The sequence below is a fragment of the Colletotrichum truncatum genome (assembly GCF_014235925.2).
Source record: "Colletotrichum truncatum strain CMES1059 chromosome Unknown Contig_0001, whole genome shotgun sequence".
NCBI lineage: Eukaryota > Fungi > Ascomycota > Sordariomycetes > Glomerellales > Glomerellaceae > Colletotrichum > Colletotrichum truncatum.
The window spans coordinates 1,702,044-1,719,736 of NW_027222398.1; the positions used below are offsets into that span (position 1 = coordinate 1,702,044).

General features: G+C 51.9%; 2 protein-coding genes across 2 annotated transcripts; both read right to left on the minus strand.

Annotated features, from left to right (window-relative positions):
• Positions 1–6,623: 6,623 nt before the first annotated feature.
• Positions 6,624–8,805, minus strand: CTRU02_200420 (peptide-n4-(n-acetyl-beta-glucosaminyl)asparagine amidase a; the record flags this gene model as incomplete). Its single annotated transcript, XM_070203686.1, has 5 exons — positions 6,624–6,902; positions 6,924–7,999; positions 8,077–8,322; positions 8,433–8,631; positions 8,674–8,805. 5 exons carry the CDS (start codon positions 8,803–8,805, stop codon positions 6,624–6,626), a joined length of 1,932 nt encoding a protein of 643 aa, XP_070062268.1.
• A 3,671-nt stretch (positions 8,806–12,476) lies between these two features.
• Positions 12,477–12,908, minus strand: CTRU02_200421 (uncharacterized protein; the record flags this gene model as incomplete). The annotated part of the gene is made up of 1 exon (XM_036718428.1): positions 12,477–12,908. The coding sequence occupies one exon, from the start codon at positions 12,906–12,908 to the stop codon at positions 12,477–12,479; it is 432 nt and encodes a 143-aa protein (XP_036589428.1).
• Between the last annotated feature and the right edge of the window lie 4,785 nt (positions 12,909–17,693).

Sequence of the window (17,693 nt, forward strand, 5' to 3'; positions counted from 1 at the left end):
TTGTTGAGCACGGAGAAATTCCGGCGATATTATGGCCATGCTCTTCGGGAAATAGCATGATCCCGATGCCTTTCGATCCGGCAAGTACGGAAGCAGTGCAGAGCCTCACAATATCAAGAAACCCCCAATGCACAAACCATAAAAGCTGGATTTTCGGGATGTAAAGGCGGCGAGACTCTTGACCTAAATGAGAAGCCATCTCCGTGGTGTGTGTAAGGGAAAGGGGACCGTCTCACCTACACGCACGAACACACACACGCCAACACTCTACCCCTCGGGCGTGTTATAGCAGAGCCTCATGGAAACAAGTGCCAAGAAACGAAGGAAGTATAATATTTGGACCCTCCTCGAGACCGAGACAGCGGATGAGGTCGAGGCTTCTGCTATAGCTCGAAGCAGAAGCCAACTCCGTCCATGCGGTATGACCGGGAAGTCAAAAGCAGACGCGCAGGGAGACAGGCGACGGCAATGGACCCTGAACGGGGTAGTGGCAGTTTCAACGAACCATGACGGGAGAGAAAGCCGTCTTTGCAGCTGAGTAACCATACGACCCCGGCACGGGCTCGGATTTTGGGACGTCTCGGAGTACATCAGACGATACACTCAAGGCTCGGGACGGAGTCCAGACGAGACGCGCAAAGTGGGAGAGGATTGATTACGTACTTGCCGCGCCCGGAGCAGAAGGCACGGTGGGTACCCCCGACCGTCCGGCATCCCCCCAGTGGGGTGGAGGAGGGCTCAGGCTTATCGGCACGGACAAGCGTCTCCGGAATAGCCCGGCTTACTGCCCGCCGTGTGGGTGAGATTGGGGCCCGTAACTCTTGTTAGTCCTTCTTCTACCCTCATCTGCCGAACTGAAAGTGTCAAACCCGGGATGTGGGATCTTGGCACAGCTTCAGCCAGTCTGGGGAAAATCACGGTCCTTGATCCGATATCTTGTGGTCAAGGCGATGCTTTAGTGCGATGCGTGGACAAGTCCTCGGGGGCCGCGTAGTGCGGTCGCAGGCCTCCTTTGGTCATCCATCTACTAGTATGTCGATCGATAAACTTTATCATTATTAGATTCAGGGGTTGTAGGAGAGTCTACACTTAAATTCTCATAACTTGCGACTTTGGAGTGCTAAAAATGAATAGAGGGCTCAGCCTGGGAACGGGAGAGACAACATCGGATGCTAGTTAGTCACCGAGGACCAGAACAGGGCCAAAGGGACTACCACACCGACCGCACGACGAAACATGCTCCTCTGGATACCAAGCATCTGGTTGGCCCCCCCTTTTTTTTCCCTTTTTTTTTTTCTTTTTTCCCCTTGGCCTTACTGTAACTTGCTCGCGCCTTCGCTCCTTTGTGTCAACTGCGAGGTTTAAGCCTTCCAAACTTTCTTTTCATCCTTTTTTTTATAGAATGCAAAAAAATATGTAAAAAGTTGTGTCATTTTCTTCCCCAAGTGAAATAGAGTTCTGGTTCATCCCACACCATCCACGCCTCGAAACGCATGACAATTACATGTGGCTGTGGCGGTGACGGGAAAGAAAGTTGACACTTTCGATAGTAGAGTTGTAAGCCGCGTGAATCACAATCTCCTCTTTTTCCTGTTTCTGTGTCACTTGGTCTTTCCCCGCCGCCCTCCTATTGTTTTGCCCGTGCAGTGCGTTGTCTGATTACCGATGGTTGGCTGCACCAAATCAATATAAATTCAGTTGACTTTCGGGGCTGAAATCGCTTTAGAGTTGCCCACGCCCTCTAAACCCCCCCCCCCATTTAACCCCCTCACACCCTCTGGTCCCCTTTTTCCCCTCTTCTCCAAACTTCAACGGACTTTGTCCGTATTGCCTGCCGGATGATTGGACTCAGAGCAGGCCGGAGCGTGGGGTGTGTGTGCGTGTGTGGCGTGGCAGCCGAGGAAATCCAGGCTACCACCTCCCTCTCTCCAACCGCAGCAAGAAAAGAAGGTTTAGATGTTGGCAGGAGGAGATAATTTTTAGTCATAAGGTTCTGCGCACCGAATAGCGTACTAAATACCCATGATGCATATCGCTAGACGTATTAGTCACTGACGACATACGATCCGACACTCTCTGTTTTTTTTTTTTTTTTTCCCAACTTGCAACGCAAAAGAAACCCTGTACGGATCGAAGACCGATGTCAGCATACCCTGGAAACCTTAGAAACCCTGGAAAGCATATTCGCACAGGCAACATAGACATGTCCTTCTTTCTTCCTTTTTCATCGGGCTTTTTCTTTTCTTTTTCTCTCTCATGGGACGGAATGATACACAGACAGATGCGAGACATAAGAGGGGCACCTTTAGTCTAACAAACCAGCAAACTTTAAAAGTGAGGTTTTGAAGGAGGGTAAAAAGTCAAAAGGAGAAGTAGAGTGAAGGGGAGGGGAAGAGAGAGGGAAAAAAAAAAAAAAAAAAAAAAAAAAAACCAGAAAGGGAACGAACGAAGAAGCTTTGACGGTTGCCGGTCGGACGGGACGAACATGGCATCGGCATATGTCATGCATCGCGACGCCCGCTCTGCCTTGCCAGAAACCACGCGTACAAAAAAAACCCTCCCCCAATCTTGAGCCGATAGACACATAGATGGGCGAACCCGAATCTGGATAGTTGGCACTTGCTGGTGTGCAAAGTCAAAAAGATGGCTTGCGTGCCGTGTCCTTGCTAGTGTCGTTTCCTTACTTCTTTGGAGCATATACTGCGAAACATTAGACCATCCACCGTCAACGCGGGCAAATTGAACTCTAAATTCACTTGTCTTGGTTCTCTCTCACTTTCTCTGTCTCTCTCTTTTTTTTTTTCCATTTTAATTTCATTTTTTGGTCGTTTTATTTTTTTTCTCGTTTAACCCCCTCATCAGAAGCAATGGTGAGGGAGCATGGGGGCGAGTCTAAAGCTCGTATCAAAGCAGCTGTATTTGGAAAGAGCCAGAGTAATAACAATGAGATGACACAAAATGGAAAATGGTGGCTTGAACTGTTCAATGTGTCAAAGTTTGTCGTGGTAGATGACACAATTCTCACTACCAAAAGACCATAACATACATGTCTTGGCCTAGACACACACACACACACACACACACACACGTTCGCTTGCTGCGTTGATGTACTTTGCATACGGATACGCGTACCCCATCTTGGTAAACGACAAAAGATTTAAGGTTTCTTGGCCCGTTCCCATCCCCACACCCCCCCCCTCCCTTGCCATCTGTTTCCAGCCACCAATCCAAAGCAAACACCCCCCCCCCCCCCCCCCCCCCCAAATCAATCACCTTGTCTCTTGACGCCCCCGTCTCATAGCACCAGCGGAGCGTCGCACTATCCAGCCGTCTTTGTGATCTACAACTTCTTATTCTAGTGTCTGCATCTTTTTGATTGCAATGACAGCACAGATACACTGGTAAATGCCTTTTGTCACTATTGCACGCCATCCTGTCCCTCCCCCCCCCTTTTTTTTTTCTTTTCCCCTCAACGGCTGAATTACATCGCATCCGCATCGCATCCGCATACCGCAGATCGTCACTAGCTTCACTGCAGCCTGCACAACTGACACCTAGATATGGTCACGCCCCCTTTCCTCATAGGTGGCTGACCGGCTGGCTGATATTATTACTACTGCGCCATGTCCTCACTGCAGCTGGACAAAAACCTAGACAATTTACATAGGCTTTGTGCACCACGCGAGCGCGATTCTCTTACGCTGCGATTGCTATCAATTAGAGGCTAAGAAGGCAGGGGGGAAGGTAGATGGGTGACATGGACGAGGTATATTGCCCCTCTCCCATCCTTCCAAGAGAGGCGTAAGTAGCTCTTGTGAGCCATGGTGGGTTAAAAAAAAAAAAAAGTAAAAAAAAAAAAAAGAGAGAGAAACCTCATTGCATGGCATGTGAACGTAAAAGGGGGAAGGGGGAAAGGCACATGGCCAACCCGGGCCTAAGGCAGCCTCCAGGTCCGCCTCAACTACTTGAGCCTTTGCCATTCAGCTTCGGCTCGAAGAAATCTTCTAGAAAACGATGCCCGTGGCAGCGCAACTGAGGGTAGTTGAAGGAAAGCGGGTAAGCTGCCTTGCGTGCCGTATCCACCACCGACACCGGCACCGACGCCGGCACCGACGCCGACACCGACACCAACAACATCCCACCACCTTCGCTTATTAAATTTCTTGGGGTCGGCCGCCCTATGTTCACCAGCCACATAGCCCTTGTTTTTTACCCTCTCGTCGGGCGGTGCTGGCTCTACCTTGCTCATTTGACGTCCCTGTGTCCCGTGCTGCTGCTGATAGGCTTCATTCATGTGCAGGCGATAGGATCTGTATATGAAATGCGAGTTGAGCGCCCCCTCCTCTCGCTCCCCGTATCCGAAGAACCGGGATTCGGTACGATGGATGGGCGTGTTCCTTTGCCCCCCTGACTCCGCTGGTCTCCGCGCTGTCGCGGTTCCCGTGCGCGCATGTGCGTGCGTGCCATGCGTCTCTCTAGGCCCCCAACCTGCACCCACAGCGGCTCTAAACCTTGTTTTCACGCTCCATGAAGGGGGGGTTCGTCCAGGCAGCCAGTCAGCAAGGATGACATGAAGGATCGAAGAAGTGAAGCGAGGGGGTGAAAGGAAGGGATCACCAAGCCCGTCTGCTCCTCCAATCACCACCCCCGGTTCGCCTCGTATGTCGCCAGATTTGGTATACAGAACGTTGGTCATTAAACCAAATAATGTGAATAACCAGAGGGCGTTCGAAGGTCTGCAGCTAGCAATTTATTAAAGCGTATGCGCCAAGGAAGGAGCGAGAAACGAAAAAAATGTAAGGGGAATAACAGAAAGCTTGGCATAATACGAGGTTGTCGTATTGAGCGAAGTGATGAAATGGGCAGACTGCCAAGGTCCTATTAACTTTCTCTGGCGGGACAGAAGCGAATCACACGAAATAAGCGCTTCGTCGCTGCAACGACGACAAAATCTTTCAGACAGAACACCTACAGCGGTACCGCAGACAGACGCCCATCACGTTCGTGATGTGACCGTCCCCGTTCCAGACCAGCGCGCGGCCGCTCCTAGCGTAGTATTGGCTGAAGATGGATCGTCGGGGCCGTGTCGATGACGGAGAAAAGGAGGACTAGAGATGGCGAAATGACATGTCCAAAGCTTATCTGCGACGGGTTGGATATCTGACTGCCATAGAGTTTTCTAAGGAGAAAGGAGGGGAGGCAAAAAAAAAAAAAAAACATACACAGGGAGGGTGTGGAGGCAACGGAATGTTAAGGTTTGTGTTTCTGCTCCCACCCTATCAACGATCGACGTGTGAGTGGTCCTTAGATCGCACCCCTTACTTTTTTTTCTCTATTTTTTGCTTTCTCCCCCGTCCAATTGTGGCTTGAAGACGGGAGGGAAGGATGGAGGGGGCTTTCTATCCTTCTTGTCAACCGACCAAGTGTGTGCGTGAATACAAGTATGCGATAGGTTGTGCTATGCCCAGCCTGCCGGGCTTCATGTGATATATGAGGGCTGACAACAACAACAATTTAAGCTTCACTAACGCGTTTGCTGATAGGAGGCTGGTGCGCCGTCAGTCTCCCTGAATGCTGCTGCTGAGTAACCCCGCGGGTTAGTCACTGTTATGGCAAGGCATAGTCTGTCTCGTTTTGAAAAGAGAGTGCCCCCTTGTGCCTTGGCTGGGATATGTCGATAAGGGATGATGAAGGGAATGATGGGATGGTACGGTGCCAGGTGGAGCAGAGTGTCCGGAAAGGGCTTTTTCTTCCAAGACCATGGAATTTGTGATTTGCCGTGGGAGGGACGTTTAGAGTTCGACAGTGCATCTCACCCTCAAGCATGCATACTACTATTATGTAGCAAAGGCCCTCAATCCCGTATTTTGCATGGTACGAGAAAATAAAAATATCGTGCCATGAGTGCTAGCTCAGCTGAGCCTTCATCGACTCAAACAGTAATAACTGTCACCATTCTGACCATCCAAAGGAGTAACATACGTTGGTGGTTTCGATGCCCATATTGGCGGTTCCCCTGATTCACCTGTGCTCTCTGCTTTGCCTCGCCACAACGTAACTCAACCTTAAGTGCGGATGCCCAGAGCTGAAGAGCTGTGCTATTAGATCGCTGCCTGCAGGGAATAAGAGCGAGAGGTAATGAGGAGGCGCGCCGTAAAGCTTAGTGTTCGAGGAAGGGATCCATGTAGCATCGCGGTTGTGCTAGCGCCTTCTTTTTTTGTCCTTTTTTTTTTTTTTCTTTTTCGGAACTCATCCCCTCTTACCCTGCTTTGCCCAGGGTGTGGCTCATGAACCTCGGTAGTAGACACCGAGAGTGTTTGATTGGTTGATCGACTGGCAGATGGGGCATTTATTTGACCGCTTGCTTCTAACCCCGAAAGTTTAAAAGCAAATCCCGATTCAACTGTCCTTCGCCAACGGCAGTCCAAGATGAGACACTCTCGCCAGGCTAAGGGTTCTAGGGCACTTGGACCATTCGATAGACCTTGTCCGTCTAAACCCCAGCGCCGTATTCAGCTGCTCGGTCCAACTCGGACTCCGATAATGTGTATTTGTCCACAGATATCTTGAAACTTGGGAACTCACACTTGCGATTCTGTGACAGGCCCCCCTTCCAACCAGTCTTAATTGCTCTCCACCAATGTGCTTCGGATGGTCACAACCCTCGGCTGTCCATCGGCAGACTTTTCTTCATCAGACAATACCGTGTTGTTGGTAGCTTTTACCTTGCGAGAGTATAGCTCCACGTCACGTGCCTCGTCTCGGAGACCACCACTGAACTGAAAGACCTGGCGGGTTGTGCCACTCGCTGAACTACTCTTCATGTCTGCCGGCATGTTGAACGAAGCGGTGCCATTACGGAACGTTGAGAGTTTGGATACCTTGTACTGGCCCTGTTCCCCCTGTCTGGTGCCGTTTGGGTTGTTGTAAACTTCAAGCCCAGTTGGGTAAACGCCAGCGCCTTCGACCTCTAGCTTCAACTCTTGATATAGTGTTGCTTCGAGTGTCAAGTCACCGGCTGCTGTCATATTTGAGGTTTGATCAACAATTAGTGGGAAAGAGTATGTCGTGCGATATGATCCTTGCCCACTAAGCTCGTCAGTTCCGGTGATTATGAAGTTATTGAATCCATTGCGACCAAACTCGGTCACAGTTGCCTGGTTGCTGTACGACAGCTTCTGACTCCAAACAGGCTTCTGGGTTCCCTTCTTAGAGACAACTTCACCAGTGACTGAGATCGAACGCGTCACCTCCAAATTAAATGCAACACTCTCGTTTGCACCGGTCGAGTTTTGTTTCAGAACATGACCCGTCAACTTAATGTCGGGGTCGGGAATGTCGACAGTAGGCGGGTTTCCGGTTGTAACGGATCCTTCCTCGTCAAGCCACAAAAAGACCTTGCCCGAGACCACCCAGAAATTACCGACGGTTGTGTTCAAGACAACCCGGTCCTGCTGATCTGCGAGACCAGCAATCTTGATTTTGAACGTGTGCTCCTTACCGTCGCTCAGAACCGGGAGCCAGGGAGAAATATCAATTTCATGCTCTCGTAAATCGAACGCGTCAAGCCCGACAATGGGCCGATGAAAGCTGGGCACGACTCCTCCAGTGAAAATGACAGGGAATGGCCACTGCACGCCTGCGAGCTTGTCGTCGATGAGGACCTGGACCTCACGCCAGGGGCTCCCGGCAGGGGCCATGCCAATGGTGGCATTGAAAGCTGCGGCATCGCTTTGGAGTAAATTGCTCCACCAGAATTCCTCGGTTCCTTGGCCATTGGCCGAGACGGAGAAGACTGCTCGATTGGCATTACGCGGAAATTTGACGGTACTCACGGCTTCACGCTCTGGCACTTGCCAGGCACTGCCGGTGTTGGATGAGGCGTTCCTCGATGAGATGGGGATGATGAGGTCAGCAGGTGGCGCATTGTCTGTCACCGCATCGCTTTTGAAGAAGGTTGCGGTCAAGGTGCAATTGAATGGCCCCGTATATCTGTCGTCTTGGCGGCGTTAGCCGTTTTGGCCCCCACCCCAAGATCGCCGATACCAAAAAGGGAAACAGATGCTCAATACATACCGATGAGGTTGGGGAGGTCGAAAATGATCTTTTGAGGAGACTTCCATAGGCTAAGGTATGGGGTCATGTCCTTCCAATAGGTCCAGATGATTCCGGGCGGCAGCCTAGGCTCCGCAGTGGAGGTCCTCCACACCTCCGTGTCGCCGAAATACAACAGGGCCAGTCGGTCAAGTTGACGGCCTGCAGAAGTGGCAGTAAAGTTTACAATGACGCGGTTGAAATCACAGCCAGGAGGCGTGTAGTCGCCTATCAGAACCAAGTCAGGACATCTATTTCCGGTTTCCCCACAACACGCAACACCGGTGCCGGTTGAGCCCCGTCGCCGTGGTATTGCGACAAGACGAGACTTGACTTACCGACGAAAGGCTTGCCAAAGCTGTTGCCAAACGAGTGCTCCATCAACCGCACCGTACATGAGCCCTTGGGATCAGACTGCGATTTCCCCTGGTCATCGCTGCGGCCCAGTTCCTGGTAGACGGGACCTTTGGGACCCAGGACTGGCTGGGCGATCTGAAAGCAGTCAAGTGGCCGCTGGCTCCGAGCAGCGTCGTCTCCTTCGAGAAGAGGGCCTATTAGCGGCGGGGTGTCGGCAATGACCCCCTGGTGACGGATGGCATAGTCCGTCAAAGCAACCTCGGGAAGTAGATTACGTGAAGCCACGTAGCCCGAATTTAGAAGGAGGACAAAGAGAGACAAGGCAAGCGCCCGAAAGAGCGGCCAAGAGACCATCGCGGGCCTCTGGACTATGGGCGCGACGCCTCAGTCTGCAGCCTTAAGGCCTGTCTGCCCTATGTCTCGGTCGTGTGTCTGGTGGCTGGCGTCAGAAACCGCGTGACGAAAGAGGCAGGCCAAAAAAGAAAAGAAAGGTGTGGGCAAAACGGCGCATGTAGCAAAGCCACGGGATCCCAGACGGACGGTCAGGAATGGGCGTAGAAGGATTCAGAACCCGGCTGGCGCCACCAAGGCAATCAATTCAAGCAAGCGCCAGTGCAGGTTAGTTGAACGAGGATGGAGATGGGAAACTAGGCTAGCAGCTACTAGTAAGGCAGGCGGCGCCATGCGCCTAAGGAGGGGGAGTGGAGGGGCGCGGACAGTCGGTCAACGCGAGGAGGGGGATACAAGACGTGGATCTGTGTCTACTGGAAGTATAACGGCGTGGGCGGCGGCGGGCAAGGGAGCGGGGAGGCGGAAGCCGAACCACAATAGGCCTGGTTCAGGTCTGCCTTACCTGCTTGGTGGGAGTATGATACTGGTTTGAAAACAGTCTGTTGAGCCGTTTGTTGACCTCGATGCCTTACCGTACTTAGGTAACGTTAGAGTCCGTCAGCCCGCGCGGTCGAGGTAAACGCCGCAAAATCTCCAACAAGACGGACTTGGTGAGCCAAACCACGCCGTCTAAAGGTTAAAAAAAAAAAAAATTGTATTATAAAAATATAAAGGTATGAAGAGAGAAGAATGCAAGTGACGCACGACTAGAGAGCAGAGACGTGCTATGATGATGACGGACTAGGTTGAGTGAGGGAGCGGTGACGGAGTCATTTGGATCAGCCCGAAATTTCTTGTGTCAGGCGGCTGGGAAGTGAGAGGATGAGCGGAGCTGGTTGAAGTAAAATGGAAGGTAATCTCTGCTGTATCCGGAGGAAGCGGCACTAGGGCGGCGAGCTAAAACATCAGGTAGAGGGAGATATTGAGTTATGGTTTTGACGAGGCTGTTTCGTGGGGTCAACCGGCTGGCAAAGGAAGATCACTAAGAATGTAAGAATGAAAACGATTTCACTCTGAGTGTTCAGTGGAAAGTGAAAATGGAAACAGTCAGAAAGCCAAATTGATGGTATGGGCCCCCTATTGCCCCCTTCCTGCCCAGCTCTAGCTCTGGCTCCCTTCCTCAGTGTCCCTTCCGTAGTCATGCCCGCATCGTTCTTGTTCCGAGGAGCAAAACCATGCGCGCGTGTGTGCTTGTACTAGTATGTGCAGGAAGGAAACAGCCATCCTCAAACAAGTGCAGTGGCTCTTCTGCGACAGGACTGCATCTCTTACAGGTGGTCCCTTGCCTGCCTTTCCTTTTCGGTGACTAAAATGGCAAGTTGCGCACCTGCCATTCTATGCAAACGAGTAGGCAAACAAAACACAGAACAACCTTAAACAGCTCCACGGTGGAGGGTGCCAATTTGAGATCCAAGCTGGAATTATCTTGTCATTCCCTCGGTCTCTCCCTCTCCCCTTTCCTGGCCTCTCCTATCTCTTCTTGTCATTCGGCAGAGACGGGAGACAGGGCAAGGGAATCGGAAGGAAAGGCCCTTTGTTCTTGTGACAATATAATTCGATACACACTTGACTGACTGGACGCTGAAAAGAAAAAAATGGCGAGGAGCAGTGAGGCGGAATTCAAAAAACCCAAATTCGTTCTTCTTGTTCCAATGCTTTCGCTATCTGCCAGGATGCTACATGCAGAGGGGGTGTCTGTGAATATGATATGCCAGGAATGTACAGTGAACCAACTGCCGCGCAAAGATGTGTGTATACAGTGGTGACATGCAATTGAATACGAAAAATGATGCCATTACCATAAGCCCCCTAACCAGCCTAAAAAGCAAACTCGAAAACGTGTGATGATCACACTTTGATCCTTCTCCCTTCCGTCGATCGCTCACGATAATTCCGGCCGCAACAGCAAAGTCTGTAAATGGTTCCTTCCCTTTCCGATAATAATCCCCAAAGTTAAAATTGACACGACTGAACCAATCCATATACATATTGACCCGACTGGGCCGCGCGCGCTCCAGAGATTCTCCCAAGACATGGACTACACAACATTTGAGTCCACACATGACACGCTTGGGTTCCCTTCCCAAAACCCACAGCAAAGACTGAAGTGATACCATCGATTGTGCTGTGTCATGATAGTGTCTTAGTGCCTTTTTTTTTTTTTTTTTTTGCGTAGGCGCCTCGAGCGCTCGCCAAGTCTCACTTGGAAAAAGGGGGGGAAGAGGGAGGGGTGCAAAGGGGGCACACGGTCGCGAGGAAAGTGGGAGATTTGGATTATGCCGCTGGTGGCTTGCAGGCTTGTCGGCAACCAGTAATCCGAAACCAACAGTCGTCCCGAACCCCAAGACACCGCGTCGTGGTCGTCCAAACCTCGAGCCGAAGCAACTGACAATGCCACTGCCACTCGCAAGCCTAAGCATACGTCAAGGCAAGTATGTGTGAGTGGCACACAAAGTGTCATCGACGTGCGAGACCCGATTTATTTTCGCCCATTCGACAATCCTCCATAACTCGTTCACAGTGAATTTGCCCACCGTATCTTTATCTTGTGCGACATTGTCCATATCCCCCCACTTGACCTCTCCGGCAGCTCATCTAGACTATGCCTAGAGAGTTGGGGACCAAATTTGTCGAGGTGCATACTGCAGACGTGCCGCCCACATATTCCCAAACACCAGGATGCACAAGCGATGAGAGTAGCAGAAGCAGGCTATAGCACACAGCTGGTCGAGTCAACGTCGTCCAGTGACCTGCCGGAGGCGTTGCACGGACAGACCCAAAGGATCATCCGCGTCGTCCAAGTTGCCTGCCGGAGACTTTCCTCTCTTCTCTCCCCGGCGCATGCAGGCTGCGCTGTGACGTCCGCCGTGCTGCACTTGTAGGGGCGGCCCAAAGGTCACCGAGGAGCAAACCGTCTGCAAGACGGTGCATGGTGAGGGGAGGGGAGGGGCTCTTTTTTGGAGATTAAGCGCTTGGACGCAGCCCCCACTTTTCTGCCCCAGAACAGGGGTTTTGGTCTGATAAGTGGATGCTTGTCGGGTATTAGAACGGATATATGCGTATGGTGGTGGGTATGCAGGTGGGCTGATAAGATTATGGGACGGATAAGGGGACCGAGGCGCGAGTGAGCCAAGACCGGGTCCTGGATAGTCGGGTAACGCTGACAGGCGGGCGGAATAGCGGAATGCTGCAAACCCAGGCCCGAAGGAACGAATGCTTGTTCGATGGCAAGCAGGTTTCCCCAAGGTGCGGGCGCCATGCTCCGCCATGGCCGTTGCTGGCTGGCTAGCAGGACATCTGCCAATGACCCGCATCAAAACGGGGAAGATGGTTCTGCCTCCGAAAATCCGTGGCGACCAGAATCTCTGGGTCGTCCAACTATGTTCGTGCTTGGAGGTTTGGTGTGATGCGACGCCTCCCGATAGAAGAGAGAAAGGGATACCACTGCTGGAACTGAGGCGTTGTTGCTTCGGGGGTGACAGGCTTGCCGGCCCATTCATTAAACCCATCCCGAACGCCTTAACCCTTCATGGCAAGATTTTTTTTGTTTGGAGTGCGCCAGATGATGCGCATTGTGGTGATTGCTGAGAGAAGGCTGTGTTGCGCTTTTTCAGCAAAATCTTGGACTAGGCAGTTCAAGCGCGCGCGTTGTCCCAATAGCGCTTGCGCGCAGCCATGGCAATCTTGTTGCCAGTGAAGCGGTGTTGAAAGTAGTTGAAGACGGCAAACTCGTCCCGGCTCAACACATAAGAGTCTGGCTGTGCTGCCACCTTGGCCCAGATCTGGCTGATAGCGCTCTCCAGGATGCTGCTAACAGTCGGGTCTGATGCGCCGTCAGGGCTCTCTCGAGCGATCTCGAGAGCCTGGGCGACGCTGGCCGAGTCCTTGACTGATGTTGTGGTTGATGCCGTGGAGTTGCCGGCCTGGTGCAGGCTGTGACCCATACTGCTGGCGAGGGTGGTGAGGAAGGGCAAGTCGGTAGTAGAGCGGCTCGGGGAGGACAACGGTCTGAAGGGGAGGTAGAGGGACTGGTGCTGGTGGTCTCCCTGAGGTGTGATGGACAGCATCGTTGAGTGGGAAGACGGAATGATGTATGTATATATAGATGGCGAGTGTATGTTGATCTTTGAGACAAGAGGCGAATGATACTGGGACTTGAGAGAGAGAGAGAGAGATAGAAAGAAGGCTGGGGATGAGAGATGATATATAATATGGTCTGGTCCGATCAGGACTAGGTAATCGGTGGAGAGAGGGGGGGCAGCAACTTTTAATGAGTAGGAACCAGATGGGAGTCTCCAATAAGATGTGCACAGTTGTTTGACGTTGTGCCTTGGCTTGCGTTGCCTATTACAGGGTATAGCTGGAGTTGAGCTTTGCTGTCGGGATTGATGTGTGGTACAAGTATATCGATCCAGAAGAAGCATGTCGTCAACCCCGGATTAGACGGTTCTCTTATAGGGAACTGGGCTTGCCGCAGCGGATGAGGGAGCGGATGCGCGCAGGTCAGGTCGGGCCAGGTACGGGTACAGAGTCAGGCATGGGTTGTAAAGTGTAATCGTCCGTATTGGGGGTACGTAGCATGAGGGTGTGTGTGGGTTTCTGAGAAGTTAGTTTAGAAGGGGGGTGAAAGAAAATGTAGTGGAGTGAGAAGAGAGAAAGTGACAAGCGTGAGGGTGTGTGTAGGTGTGAGGCAGTCGGAAGGGGTGCGAACAGAGTCGAGCTCCTCGGAGCTAGAGCTGGGAGCTGAGTCTGGGGGGGAAAGGGGGGGTGTAAAAAGAAAGGGAGTGTGAAATGGAGTTGGGGTTGGGTGTGGCCTTGAGGTGCGGCGCGGGAGGTGTGCGTGGGTATGTGTGTAAGTCATCAGTCAGTAGTGAGTTTCTGTAGGGTAAGGGAAGGGAAGGTGGTCAGTTCCAGTTCCAGCCCAGTCCAATCCAAGTCGTGGGTTGTGGCACCAGCAAAACAAGACGAGGAAACAGATGGGCGGGTCCTTCTTGGACAGTCGACAGTTGACTTGGATTCGCAACAGTAATGCGACCTGCATCCCGTCATCAACTGGGACTGGGACTGACGGGAGGGGGGCCAGCTTCTCCATCTCCGTTGTGTGCAGGCATCCAGCCGCCATGCAAAGTGAATAGCGTGGCGGTAGTCATTAGACTCGTACTGAGGCTTGGCAGCGACAGGACAGGCCGGGTAGACTGCGGGAAGAAGCCCTGGTGAAGAAGAAGGAGGGGGGGGGGGGGCGTCGACAAAGTGAAAAAAGAAAAAGAAAAAAAAGCAGATTACATGGGTAACTAGGAACTGAGGTGCGTTGTGGGGAGGTAGCGTGGATGGACGAGAGATCCCAACCCACAGGGAGGGAGTCGAGTGGATGTGATGAGGTGGACGGATCATGAACTTGGAGATGGGAGGGTGTGCATCTTTGAAAGGGGAACGGGGTTCTAGGAGGATGAAGGACAGGGGCAAAATGGAAAGTTAGGGGTGGAAGGGTGTGTGAAGAGTAAAGTGAGTGTAGATTGGATGTGAGAAAGTGGTTCACCAAGTGAAAGTGTAAAGAGCCCAGTAAGCGGCGACAAGCAGTACAACGAACGACCCAACGGCAATATGGCCCGGTGGGAGTGTTTGATTGATCGACTGGCTGGCGAACGGGATGAGTATGATGATACAACTAAACTCTAAGGCAGAAGAGTCCTTGTCTCTACATAGTACTACGCGGATTGTGTCTCCAGTCAAGTCACGAGTTGAAATCGTCTCGTAGCAGAGTTCCGTAAACTCGCATCCATTCGTCAACCGTCAAAACCGTAATCAGCCAGAAGGGCCATGCCGCCTGAGCCCCCCATGCGAGCTTACTGGCTCACGATGCAGTTAGTTTGTCACCAATATCACGCCTTGCCTGCCGCGAATCTATTCTAGTGTTCGGGTCTATCTAGCCTTTCCAAGGAGGGGGGCTTTTCAAGGATCTGGCATGAATGCTGCGTTGTAGGTTCTCGCCCATGGCTATGTTTTCCAACCCGGTCACCTACCCGGACATGCCTGACTTATGGCGAGAAATAACAAAACTTGCAAAAGAAGAAAAATACAAAAAGAAGTGGAATGGCGATGTCATCTGTCCGCAGCCGAAGTAATGTCCGGATACACGAAGGATGGATGCGAATCTTATTCACCTATCATGAGCTAGGTTAGGATGGAACAGCAATAGTAGGAAGAAAGGCATGTGTGGCTCCACATGGCCCAAAGTCTCTTTGGCACAGCCAGAACGGAGGTTTTTCCGGTTTTGTCAAAGTTGTTTGGGAATGCAATCGCCTGTTGTGCGAATGCAATTCAAGGTTCCCAATTCTTCACTCATATTGCGTGTCTGACGGAGCGTGGGTCGCGGGTTATTTGTGCTATGCTCATAGTTGAGACGAAGACAAGCAGAGTGTTGAGCGTGCATGTATGATGTATTCGTGCGTTGACTCTGTGTGTGTGTGTGTGTGTGTGTGTGGTCAAACCTACCTGGCCCCAGCTGCGCCTTGGAGAGTCTCAACGGAGTGGCGAACAGACACGGTAGGAAACGGATTTAACTACAGCAATGTGGCCGAACAGTACAGCTGAACAAGGAAGCGAGAAAATGAAGGTGGGAAAAAAAAAAAAAAAAAAGGTTCACAGAGATGGTCTCATGGCCGTGAGGCAGTCCTTGAAGGGGCTGGCAGACTACGGGTATCCCGAAGCCAAACTCTTGCCTTGCGGAACCGGCAAACCGGAGAAAAATGGCCGGTAGAGACGGCACGGGGGACACGAAGGAGAAAAGCGGGAGACGTTCACCAGTTGTCAGGCCTCCTCCACAGGACTAAGCTGCCCTGGAGAAGAGGTCTAGAAGCATGCTCTTGCCTGAGCCGACAGCAGTAGTAGGCAGTTGCACAGAGCGGGCAGAAAAGGGGCCAGAGTGTGGGCGTGCTATGGCATGACCACTAACCAGCAACGCCACAGAGTCAATAAGGCAGTTAGTATGCTATTGACAGGGACTTCCCAGTGGCCGGGTTCGGGGGTCCAGCGAGCAGAATGGCTGCCCAGTGGCTGCGACGACTGAAGAATGCTTGTGGTGCTATGGAGTAGTGTAATGTTTGAAAGCAGGGGGGCCGCTATGGGATGACGGGGACACAGAATACACAATACGGAGTAGCACTCACTCTGCAACCGCGCCTGTGCATGCGATTCCCGGCAGGAATCAATTTGTGGCTAATCACATTTAACCTCTAGCCGTAGGATTGGCCAATGGTCAAAAGCTTCGCTGTAGTCGTCGTCGTCGCCCGCCGAGGGATATATAGATTGTGTTACAACGAGGCCGCGAGGATATAGATTGTGTTACAGTAAGGCAAGGGCAGTGACAAGGAGCCAGGCCGGTGTAAGACACAAACAACAACTGAGCCACGGCAGCCAGCGTCGAGGGACTCGGGAGCCAACCAGGACACGTCCTGAGCGAAGCTCATTCAGCTGTAAATGACCAGGGCAGGCAGTATGAGAGGGGACGCAGAGTGGGGGGTGATTCCTTCAATACCTGGACGGTCTTACTTAGTCAAGCAAGTCTCCATTACCCAGATTGCAGTAGTCAGGAGCAAATGTGACAGCTGAAGGAACGAAACGTGCCCTCACGGTACATACTTTGTCTCTCACACACACGCCTGTCTCTATATCTCTGTCTCTCTCGTATTCTCTCTCGCATTCTCTCCTTTGGTACTCTCATTTTACCTTCCAAACCCTTTATGACAATGCCACAGTGGCTGATTTGTGCCACTACAATGGATGCGTGCATAGACGTTGCATCTCCCAATTAAAGTGCTCTACTACCTTAGCCGCCAGCACGTTGCTGCGGCCCTTGATTCGGTACTGTCATGGCGGCGCTGGGCGGTTAATTTGGAACTGACCCTGCTATTGCAACCTTATTCTTAGCCCTGCAAAAATTACTAAATTGATAGCATTCGCCATTTTGGCTCTGGCTCTGGCTCTGACTCTGACGCGACTCTGACTCTGGCTCTGCGTTTCTGGCCCTTTGACCTTGGCTTTGGCCTCTCACGAGGAGGTGGCGATGACCTATAACAACGAGATTAGAATAGACGCTTGGAAATATAGAATGCAACTTTCTTATTGCTCACGGGTATTATTGATGGAGCCAACTTACTTGCTGCCAACCTAACTTTGAAGCTATCCCATGCCATGTGACAACTCGTGTCCCTCCCCCGCCCTCTTTCGAAATATGTGCCATAGTGTGAAGGCTGAACACACAAGTCAAGCCATCGGGCGGCCGCCCACCTAACCTCCTCACCCCTCTTGGCTCCGCTCTCGCATCTTCATCCTCATGCGGCGACGCCCATTGACCCGTGGATCGGGAACTCACTTGCTTTGCCTTTTTTTTTTATCCCCCTCTCAACAACAAAGTCTGAGGAAAACGCCACTCACTCCGCTAGGTTGGTGCCGAGATGTCATGGGCACCACAGGGCGCCTTCGACAATCAAACAATCAATTAGGCTTGGCGGGGCTCTGCTTGGCCAGGCCCGGTATTTGCTGCCCTCGTTTGGGGCCAATTACTCACAACTTACACTACTCCGTACCAGAAACAGACTTCTCTTAGAATAGGTTACGACATGCCGTTCAACCTCCCAAGTAGAGTGCTTCTTGTCAAGGGGCTACGCAGCACACGCAAGTGCGCATGGCTACAAGTCTAAAGTGCGGATGCCTCTAGGCCAGGGGCTAGAATTGATCCATCTGTAAGCTACCTTTCTCACCATGCCCATGCCCATGCCCTTGTAAATGATCATGGTCCCTGCCTGTCTTGGCTTTGCTCTGCTCGACGTGGGATAAAACGAACCAACAGTGGA